Source organism: Lottia gigantea (genome assembly GCF_000327385.1).
Source record: "Lottia gigantea unplaced genomic scaffold LOTGIsca_26, whole genome shotgun sequence".
NCBI classification, from domain to species: Eukaryota; Metazoa; Mollusca; class Gastropoda; family Lottiidae; genus Lottia; species Lottia gigantea.
Window position 1 is genome coordinate 2652386 of NW_008708797.1, and position 12229 is coordinate 2664614.

The following is a 12229-nucleotide window of genomic DNA, read 5'->3' on the forward strand; positions in this document are numbered from 1 at the left end:
TCCAACCTCACGGAATCAATGACAAAATCGAAACTTGGGTACCCCCACCTTTCTTGTTTTTTAAATATTTTTTATGATTTTTCCAATTTTTAATAGGGTTCATCCTTGGATGATTATTAACACTCACACCAAGTTTCATCTAAATCCATCCAGAATTGTGCCTTCTGGATTATTTACGAGCTAAAAATTCAGTCATACACTTCTTTTGAACTTTTTGGGGCGATATTGAATAATATTACCAAGTTTTGTCAAAATCTGGCAAGAATCATACCTTTCAGTGTTTACGAGCCACAAAGATTTTTCGATTTTTCTGATTTTCGTTAGGGTCCATGCTTGGGTAATCTGTCAAGAATTGTACCATCTAGTGTGTTTACAAGTTAAAATTGAACATGCTTTCATGAACAAGGGCACTAACTCATACTAAATATTTTTCGATTTTTCTTATTTTCCATAGGGTTCATCCTTGGGTGATAACAAACATTTACACCAAGTTTCGTCAAAATTTGTCAATAATTGAACCTTCTAGAATGTTTACAAGCTAAAAATTGAACGAGCATTTAAAGAACAAGGGCAATAACTCATAATAAATATTTTTCGATTTTTCCGATTTTCAATAGGGTTTATTCTTTGATGATTACAAACAATCATACCAAGTTTCATCAAAATCGATCAAGAATTGTGCCTTCTAGAATGTTTACGAGCAATTGAGGACTGACGAACATGGGACAATATACTCCCCCCATTTCATAAGGGCGTATAAAAAGCATGCTCAAAATCCAATCTAAACTTAAGTCTTTTTCATGGTGACAAGCCAGTTGTAGCAGAACTACAACTACAGCTAAATCCAGAGGGTATTTTTCTTTGAAAGTTTTAATCACATTCTTAAATTTGATCAGTCTGTTGAAGACAAATCTTTTTGAACCCTGGGATTTAGAAATTGCACTAAGCGCATTATTCGATTGCAACAAACTTTTAAACCGAAGAAGGGGTCTCTTAGACTTAGAGAAACATTCCAAAGGGACAGGTGCACCATTCTTTTTGACCAATCATAGTATTAGTGTTCACAGCTCACCATCGAAATTTGTCCCTACCCCTAAATCTGTCCCTTTAATATCCAATTTTAAAATATTTTTAAATTGTTTTTTGCACTATAATGCCCAAGAAATCCATGCAATTATCTAAAATTTATCAGTGATAGAGAAAAGCATAAAACATGTATGAATAAGAAGAAACATTTAAACTTACAGATACTTTAGCTATTTCTCCAGTGATAAGTTTGGGGTTAAATCTGCTCATTGGTTCTTGTATTGGTCTCAGTGATTCTGGTTCTGGTAGAGAGTAAGCACCTTCTCCAGAAATGTCATCATCTGAATTAAGATGGATTTATACATTGTTTTCTGAATGAAGTTATCAATTACTGATTTTTATACATGCTAAGTAAAATTAATTAATATGTTATGATAAGGCTTACCTTCATATTCAGTTTCTGATATCTGGCTTTGAAATCTTGGTTGTGTGCCATATCTTGGTTGATCATCAAATTCAGCTTGTTTAAAATCAACCGAAGATTGAAGACTGCGTATAAAACTATGGAGAGATTTGTCGTTGATGTCAATCAAATAAATGGTTGTTATGGATGATCTCTTTACTTTCTTAAAATGATTTGCAATAGATTGCACAATGATATCTGTTGCAGCATGAAGAGGATAGCCAAATATACCAGTACTAATAGCAGGTATAGCAACTGATTTGAATCCTTGTGACATCACCATTTCTAATATTCTTAAAATGACTTCTGCTAGTTTTTTATCTTCCTTAGATTTTCCAAACTTCCACCTTGGGCCTACAGCATGGACTATTTTCATACAAGGAAGATTTCCTGAATTACTCATCATACAATCCCCCTCAAGAACAGATCCATTTTCATAAACATATTCATTACATTCCCGTTGGATGGAAGCCCCTCCTGCAAGAGAAGATTTGCATGCCAGACAAGATAATATATGCGAACACAATAGCACAGTATAATGGGATCACTTAAAAGACTACGCAAAAATGTATCAATAGAGCTTTTGAAAAAGTTTCTCTTATCTGTTTCAACTCATCAATATGAATTTAAATGCATACGAAGTTCTCAAATGAGCCTGTTATAATTTCAAAGTACCAATTTTAAAGAGCACTCATATAAAAGCATATAAAAAGATCATGAAAATCAAACTCAAACGAATAAACCCATTGATATACTCCTACATACCAAATTTTGTGAAAAAAGCTTGTCAAAAATACCATCACCCAATAATACCTAATCTTACCTTTGTCATTGATAGCACCAGCAACTCCTCCAAGATGTTGTAGTCGTTCATTAGCAGCATTAACAATAACATCCACTGATAGAGTAGTAATATCAATTTGAACCACTTTAATAGTTGCATTATCAATTACAAATATGCCTAGTAATCCCTTTTCTTCGTTAAAGGACTCAATCATCTCTTCTTTTTCTTTTAAGATAACACATCTTGATTGTCCCTCAATAATTTGTATTATTTCTGAACCTTTATCAGAATCTATGAGCTTTTGATGCATTTTCTCTCCAATATTCTTTTCTCGACATTCAATACCTTTACAAAACGTTTTTACCGCCTCCAAAATTTCATGTACTTTTCCTTTAGTTCCTTCAACCTTTACACCAACTGTTTCTTCATCCATAGTTAACTTAACTTGTAATTCCTTAGCCAATTCTGTTAATTCCTTAGTCAAATATTTCTTTATGAATAGGTCATGACCTCTGAGTAATTTACAAGATTTTGTATAAATTGTGTTTTCTTCAAAAAATCTTTTCATTTCTTGTATTACATCTTCAAGTATGTCAGATATACATGTAATTGATACTGTTTTTTCATTCAGTGTCATAATCTTGATGAAAGCTTCATTCTGATCAACCATACCATCTATAAATATCTGCCATTTTTTATCAGTAAGCAGAGGCGATGATTCTGGATCTAATTTATGTTCTTTATGTGAAATACTTTCCTTGAAAATATCAACAATTTTCTTAAGACTTGCCTGATCTTTAGCAATGACTTGAAGTTTGCCAGTTTCTTTACCTTTTTGTACATCTCCCTCCCACACGGCAAACTCCTTATCACCTTTGAGAATATTTTCAATGATATGTTTCTTTACATCAGGTCTTAATAATAATTCCATTATTGATGGTGACATCTCATCGTCTGTTATCATTTTATCTTTTAAAGACTCTATTTTCTCATAAATCATAGCTTTAGCTGCATTGATTTCTGATACCATTCCTTTAAATTCTACTTTATTATCAGACTTACATATCTTTAATTTACCATTGGAATCTTGTACCATTTTAATAATACCGAAATCATCTAAAACTGGATAGGAATACTTGAAAGTTACAGTTTCCACTAATTCCTTCTTCTTCCGCTGTAAATCAGCCTCTATTTTACTGATCATGTTCTTTATATCATCAATAAAAACTTTGAAAACTTCAGTGTTACAACTAATGGCAATAATTGATGAAGCAGAAACTTGAACAACAAGATCTTTTTCTTGTGGTTGTTTTAATTCATTTGCAACAAGCTCAATCACCTACAACAACAAATTATTTTGTAATGTTATTTAGTTACATTGATATAAGCGATCTAGTTATTACACAAGCTGTATAATGATATTTTTAGTTATTGTTGTTTGCTATGACTTAAGTATTGACCTGCAGCGACCTCAGAAATAAACAGTAGAATGCCATTGAAGTTAGTTTATAACACTTGGTGTCAGAAGTAAAAGATAGCTTGCGATGCAAGGTAACACACGCCCACTGGAAGCTGTCAGAAATGATAAAACAGTCTTTAGTGACTAAATTACGAATTTTCTCATATTGAAGAAATAATTGCTGAATAATTCCACAAAATTTTTTAAAATCAATATCAATAACCCAAATACAACAAACAATTAAATCACACAGCTCAAGGGCGAAAAATAACTTTTGACGCGTGTTTACAGAGTCAAGGGAAATAATTAAAAAAAAGTTCATCAAAAATATCTCTTGTTAGAACTTGTCCAAGATCTTATCAATTCCAATGATCACACCAAGTTTCATCACAATCGGATGAAAACTGTAGCTTCTATTGTGCTCACAAACAAATTTTGACGCGTTTTTGTAAGTTAATGGCATTAACTCAAAAACATTTTATCGAAATTGCGTCAAGTTAGAACTTGTCCGAGATCTTATCAATTTCAATGATCACACCAAGTTTCATCAGAATCAGTTGAAAACTGTAGCTTCTATTGTGCTCACAAACAAATTTTGACGCGTTTTTACAAAGTCAAGGGCAATAACTCAAAAACCGTTCATCGAAAATGCGTCAAGTTAGAACTTGTCCGAGATCTTATGAATTCCAATGATCACACCAAGTTTCATCAGAATCGGATGAAAACTGTAGCTTCAATCCTGCTCACGAACTATTTTTAACAAATTTCAAGGCGTTCTAAGTCAAGGGCAATATCTCAAAAACCGTTCATCGAAAATATGTCAAATTCGAACTTGACCGATATCTTATCAATCTAAAGCATCACACCAAGTTTTATCAAAATCAGATAAAAACTGTAGTCTCTATAGTGCTCACAAGAAATGTTGACGGACCGACGGACAGGGGAGACGACAATATACGACCACATATTCATGGGGGCGTATAACAAAAGCAAGGATTATGGAGCAACTAAAGTCTCCAGGCCATCTTTCGATGGAAAGAAATTTTGCCAAGAACTGGAAAGAGTGGATTCAAAGTTTTGACCTTTATTTTACTGCCACAAGAATAGACGAAAAGGAAGAAAACTACAGTGTGCTATTTCTTTACACGTGGCCGGCATCAAAGCACGCCAACTTTTCAACATGTTTGGGATCACAGGAGAAGATTCTGACAAAAGAGAACGTTTTAAAGATTACTGTGAACCACGGAAGAATTTGACATACATAAAACATGTATTTTTCACTCGAAATCAGGGTCAAGATGAGCCCTTTGATAATTATGTGACTGATTTGAGAAACAAAGCACAGCCCTGTGAATTCAAACTTTTGGCAGATAGATCAATTAGAGACAGAATAGTGTGTGGAATCCAGAATGAATCGTGCTGTGCAAGGTTACTCAGAGAATCAAAGTTGACTTTAAGAAAACTATAGATGTGTGCAGGCTCAAGAGATGAGTACAAGACAGTTAAAACAACTAAAAGGGTCAGAAGAACAAGCAATAGCTGCAATACGTAAGTTTAACAATAGGCCTACTGCTAAAAAATTCAACAAGTACAGTAAGAATGAACCACAAAGAACAGAAAATCAAAGATCTGATAGCACTATGAACACCAAGCCCTGTCAGAATTGTGCAAGAAAAGACATGAAAGGAGAAAAGTGTGTCATCATTGCCAGAAAATGAACCATTTTGCAACTTGCTGTTTATCCAAAGGATCAGACACATCCAAGAAAATTCACACTGTAGAAGTGCAACAATATTCCAACTCAGAAGATGAACTTTCATTGGAACTGTGCATATAGACACCATAGGTCAAGATCAAAGCGAATGGACAGACACATTAACAATAAATGACCGAAACGTTACAGTCAAGCAAATATCTACGATAGCTTTGAACATGAAAATCAAAAGCTCACAAACACAAGTGTAAAGTTAGTGACATACAATGGAGATACAATTGTGACCGAAGGAATTCAGACCCTAAAATGTTCTGTGCGTAGCCGAACATACAAATTTCCGTTTTACATAGTAGAAACAAGTGCACAACCCATACTTGGTAAGAACACATGTACTGAAATTGGTTCATTAATACGAGTGCAAAGTGTCGAAACTGTGTTGACAAAAGAGGAAGAACTGAAATCGTACACAGATGTATTCAAAGGGTTAGGTGAGCTTCCAGTGAAACACCACATAAACATTGACGAAGCCATAACGCCGGTTATACTTCTATCACGAAAAGCACCCACAGCGCACCGCGACAAGGTCAAAACCGTACTTGAGCATATGGAATCATTAGGTGTTGTCGCGATACAATATGAACCTACCGATTGGGTGCATAGTTAGTTACTTTTTGGAAACCGAACAAGATCTGACTTTGTATAGATCTTAATCGAGTGATCAAGAGAGAACACTAGCATTTGCAAACGGTAGAGGAAGTGATCAAAAAGTTACTGAAAGCTATGGTATTCTCCAAGTTTGACGCAACTCATGGATTCTGGCATATAATGCTTGACAAGTCTAGTTCAAAGTTATAGGTACTTACGCTTGCCATTTGGAATCAGTTCTGCGCCGAAAGTATTCTCTAAACAGGTACAGGAAATGTTTGCCGACATAACAGGCGTAGAATGCATCATAGACAACATACATATATGGCCTTACATGATGTACGAGTTCAAAAAATGTTGGAATGATGTCGCAAAATGAATTTTAAGTTGAACAAGAGTAAAGTGGAGTATCGTGTACCGGAAGTGAAATATGTAAGACATGTAAGCACGAACAACGGAGTTAGAGTGGGCAGCGAAAAGGTATATGCGATTGTAGACATGCCACCACCCAGTGACGTATCTGGAGTTAAACGCATGTTTGGTCATATACATCTCAACAAGCTACATGAAGCACACATGGGCATAGTGAAAATGCAAATGCGAGCATGCGAAATACTATTTTGGCCCAAAATGAAACAGGACATTGAAAACTTTATTGGATAATGCAATGTGTGAAATATGTTTCGAAGTAGCAGCTGACATGTTTCAGTTCAAAGGTTCCGTGTACTTGCTGTGTGTTGACTTTTACTCCAAATACCCAGAAACAGTCCAGATGCCTGCCACATCTAGTTCACAAACAAGCACAGAGCTCAAATCTGTGTTTGCTCATCATGGCATTCCTACCAAACTATTTACGGACAACGGATGGTAGTTCTCAAGTTACGTTTTCAAAATGTTCACTTTTGATTGGAATTTCGTTCACAATACATCAAGTCCCAAATATCTGCAATCAAATGGCAAAGCGGAGCGTTGTGTTCAGACAATTAAGAATCTACTCCAAAAAGCAGACGAATCAGGTGGAGATATTTACACCAGCCTAATGATCTATAGGGCATCGCCAATCAATGGTGTAGGACTTTTGCCATCTCAGTTACTAATGAACAGACAGTTGCATACAAAGTTACCGATTACATCAGATCTATTGAATTCCAAAGTTGTGGAGTCCCGTAAACCAAGTCTTATTGCGCGCGAGCAGAAACAAAAATGTTATTATGATCGCCAGTCAGTACCATTATTAAGTGTTAATTTAGGCGAAATTATTCGCGTACAGAAGACCGAAGGACACAAAACAATGGGAACCAGCCATCGTTGATCAAAAGCTATCAGAAAGATCATAAATAGTGCGCACCGGAAATAACAAGTTATATAGAAGGAATCATAGACAACTACTACAGACTGGTGAGACTACGTTGTTGAGTGCCGTTCCCGATGATACCGAAAATATATTAGACAATTCACCGCAACTGCCTTCCAACCACATCGCACCGAAAACACCAGAGGAAACAATTAACTCACCACTCCGAGAAAACTTACCACAACGGACAGCGAGACGACCAAAGTATCTTTAGGACTATGTACATAAACTGTTCATACGTTATGTTATAGTCAAATAGACTGTAATTCATATACTTGTTTGTTCTATTCATGATCTTTTCAGGGATAGGAAAATGCTTTATAAAGGGAGGTGTAATGTTATTTAGTTTGTCTATATTGATATAATAACACAAGCTGTGTAATCTTATTTTTAGTTATTGTTGTTTGCTATGAAAAAAATAACATTATGTTACCTCAGACAGTGGTTTGAATTCGTGATATAAAATGGACTCCATAAAATCATTGAAATATGACTGATGGTTTTTCATCCATTTATTTGCACGTTTCCTTCCTTTATGAACTTTAGATGGTAAACTTAGTTTTAATTCAACTATCTTCTTCTCTTTATTCCAATCAGCCACTGTGTCGAATTCTTGCATTTCAGTTTCAAACATATTTTGATTTTCTGGTGTCTTATAAAGAAAGTTTAGCTTTTCTTGTTCTACATCATTTAGAGGTATTGGTTGAGGGTCTGGTTGAATAAAAGAATCAGGATCTTCAATTCCACCAAAAACACCAAGACATTTCTGATATTCCTTGACATCAAGTTTTCCTCCATTTAATTCATGGTCTTTCTGGCACACATTAGATGCATCTAAATTATAAGATAGCTTGCCAGGCAAGATAACATACGCCCACTGGCAGCTGTCAGAAATGATAAAACAGTCATGTTTCATTAAAATCAATTGAAAATTGTAGTCTCTAATGTGTTCACAAACAAATTTTGGCGCGTTTTTCCTAAGTCAAGCCTTTCATAGAAATATCATCAAATTCGAACTTGTCCAAGATCTCATCAATATAAATGATCTCACCAAATTTAATTAAAATCAGTTGAAAACTGTAGTCTTTATTGTATTCACAAACAAATTTTGACGCATGTTTCCTAAGTCATGGGCAATAACTCAAAAACAGTTCATCGAAAAATCATCAAATTTAAACTTGACCAAGTTCTCATCAGTATAAATGATCACAATATAGCTAATAGAGTGAAATCTCAAGTCAGACACGATATTTCGGTGAAAAATTTTCCGATTATCACGAAAATCGATAGGGATCATCTTCATAATGACATTGACACACAAAATCAAAAGAATCTGTAAAGAATTGTAGCCTGTAGAGTGAGCACGAACCAAAAGTGAACGGACGGACAGGGTGATTACAATATACGCCCATCTTATGTGTGGGCGTATAAAAATGTATTCATATCATCTCAGTAATATCCCCAATGTGCTGATGTATATCCTTTTCAATTTGACTAATGAGTGAGGTTAGGCCATATATTGGGGACCTTCAAAATCACATGAGTGCTATTTTGTGTTTGAATGAAATTGGCTCAGATGGAGACATGGGTGCGAACAATATAAGTTGAAATTGATAAAAGTAAGACATATAAAGACTACCTTCATAACTGAGAAAATGGACTAATGCAAATTTTTCTTCTGTATTTAATTCAACTTTTTCAACCTCGCCACCATTACTTTTTCTTTTATTTTCAAAATAATACTGTAAACCTTCCTCATCTGTATCAGGTGGAAACCCACTAACTTGAACTATTTTACTCTTATACACTGGTGATATGGTCAATATTCTATCATTTAGTTTCTTCTTTCGTAATATTTCAGCCTTAGAAAAGATGATATCTGAAATTTTAAGTAAGTCCCTTTTCATTAAATGGATAGAGTTTCCTTATTATATTCAATAAAAACCTTATCGATACTGGATTACAAAATTAGTTGGCACTAAACAAAGGGCAATAACACAAATTGAACAGCACTTAGATATATATAGTTCTAACTTCATGACCTAGGTCCCTGCTTTTTATTGGAAATTTATTCTCATATCGCCCTAACAAAAGAAAGAAATTAACCCATAGTCATACTGTACAATAATGGCATCAATCGCCACTTGCATACCAAGATTCATCAGGATCAAACTGGTTTGTATTACTACTACATGAATCTTGATGGACAAAATAGACATGGGTGGAGAAATAAACAATTGTATTATTAAGTAAATATATTGTATAATTAGAATCCTACCATATTGATCAGATTGACAATAAACTACAGCCTTATCTTCATCATCACTAAATAATATTTTGGTTGTATCACATCCTAACTTTCCTTCTAGATAATCTTTAAATTTATGTAGAGATGTATCTTCAGAAATATTTTTTATCAAAAACCTATCATTCCATTTTGGTGGTGGTACATATTTTGAAACATGAACTGTTTCCTTTCCTATTGTGTGTTGTTTTCCACACACTTTTTCTATGCCTGACAAAAAACAAGTATTGTATATCCAATCTCAATTAACAATGTTTTTAACAATGTTATTGCATTTTAACTTTATCAGACTTTTCACAATGTTAACACCTTTAAAAACAATCAATCAGAAATTTGTTTAAGGGTCGAACTAATGCAAGATCTCACAATTATAAATACAATATGCCATCATAGTTTCATCCCAACCTTATCTAAACTGTAATCTCCACTATTAATACAAGTCAATTTGATATCATTTGGCTTTCCAAGGACTTTTATTGCATTCTCTAGCCAACGAAAAAAATTACTAATACTATAATACATGCATACAAGTTTTTTCAGTGATTATTGAGGACGAACAGACAATTTTAAATAAAAGTTGAAAAAGGCTTAAAATTTTAAGTCGTTCTTTTCTGATTGTTGTTAGATTATATCTGGAAAAATATCTGTGAAATATCACAAAGCTTTACCTTTTACAGAAGAAAGTGTCACAAAAATGCATCTTTCTTCATGATCAAATTCGATAGATGAAGAAACTGCACCAAATTTATTCTCATTTTCAATATAATTCTGAAGTTTGGTTTCATTTAGAGTTGATTTAAAACCAGACAATTTCACCATAATGTCATTTTCATTTGTATTCTTTTTACCAGTACTTGGTTTTTGTCTTGATGAATGATATTTTTTCAATATCAACTGACAATTTTCAATTTTATGTTCTCTGCTTAATATCAAGTCACATTCTGTAATAAATATAAATTGTCTAGTCAAATTGTCATATTCTCAATGGCATCAGTTCATGTTACAATATTAATGAATTAATAGGATTGGGATAGGTATGAATACATCCTAAACGATCCTACAGATATCCTAATTAATGATCCTATCCTAACTTAGGTTAAGTCACTCTTCATCCTATCAATATATATAACCACATAGAAATCACGAAATGGCATTCTTGAAAATCAAGATAGCTTGCCAGGCAAGGTAATATACGCCCACTGGCAGCTTTGATTTTGAATAAAAATATCTAGCGCAGTACAGTAAAAATCACCAGTATGATATATTCAACCTTCAGTCATACACTTCTTTTGAACTCTTTAGGGCGATACTGAATAATATTGAGTATGAGTTATTGCCCGTGTTCTTGAAAAAGTGTTCAATTTTTGGCTCGTGAAAACTCTAGAAGCCAAATATTCAATCTTCAGCACTGGATTGAATAATAAAACTAAGTTTTGCCAAAATCCAGCAAGAATCATGCCTTTTAGTGTTTAAGAGCTAAATTTGAAAGCGTTTTCAAGCACAAGGGCAATAACTCATACTAAATATCTTTCAATTCTTCTGATTTTCAATAGGGTTCATCCTTGGGTGTTTACGAACATTCACACCGAGTTGCATCAAAATCCGTCAAGAATTGTGCCTTCTAGAATAATTACGAGCTAAAAATTGAACGTGTTTTCAATAGCAAGGGCAATAACTCATACTAAATGTTTTTCGAATTTCTGATTTCCAATAGGGTTTATCCTTAGGTGATAACAAACACCCATGCCAAGTTTCATCAAAATCCGTCAAGAATTGTCCCTTCTGGAGTGTTTACAAGCTAAAATTTGAACGCGTTTTCAAGAACAAGGGCAATAACTCATACTAAATATTTTTCGGTCTTCTGATTTTCAATAGGGTTCATCCTTGGGTGATTACAAACACTCACACCAAGTTTCGTCAAAATCCTTCAAGATTTGTGCCTTCTAGAGTGTTTACGAGCTAAAAATTGAACGAGTTTTCTAAAACAAGGGCAATAACTCATACTAAATATTTTTCGATTTTTCTGATTTTCAATAGGGTTTATACTTGGTTGATAACAAACACTCATGCCAAGTTTCGTTAAAATCAATCAAGAAATGTCCCTTCTAGTGTGTTTACGACCTAAAATTTGAACGCGTTTTCAAGAACAAAGGCAATAACTCATACTAAATATTTTTTGATTCTTCTGATTTTCAATAGGGTTCATCCTTGGGTGATTACGTACACTCATGCCAAGTTTCGTAAAAATCCATCAAGAATAGTGCCTTTTAGAGTGTTTACGGGCTAAAAATTGAACGCGTTTTCAAGAACAAGGGCAATAACTTATACTAAATATTTTTCGATTCTTCTGATTTTCAATAGGGTTTATCCTTGGGTGATTACGAACACTCACACACAAGTTTTGTCAAAATCCGTCAAGAATTGTGTCTTGTAGAGTGTTTACGAGTACTTGTGGACGGACCAACGGACGGACATGGGT

General features: G+C 34.1%; 1 protein-coding gene across 1 annotated transcript; it reads right to left on the minus strand.

Moving 5' to 3' along the window:
- Positions 1-1433: 1433 nt before the first annotated feature.
- Positions 1434-2487, minus strand: LOTGIDRAFT_117468 (hypothetical protein; the record flags this gene model as incomplete). The annotated part of the gene is made up of 2 exons (XM_009056077.1): positions 1434-1966; positions 2313-2487. 2 exons carry the CDS (start codon positions 2485-2487, stop codon positions 1434-1436), a joined length of 708 nt encoding a protein of 235 aa, XP_009054325.1.
- Positions 2488-12229: the final 9742 nt, after the last annotated feature.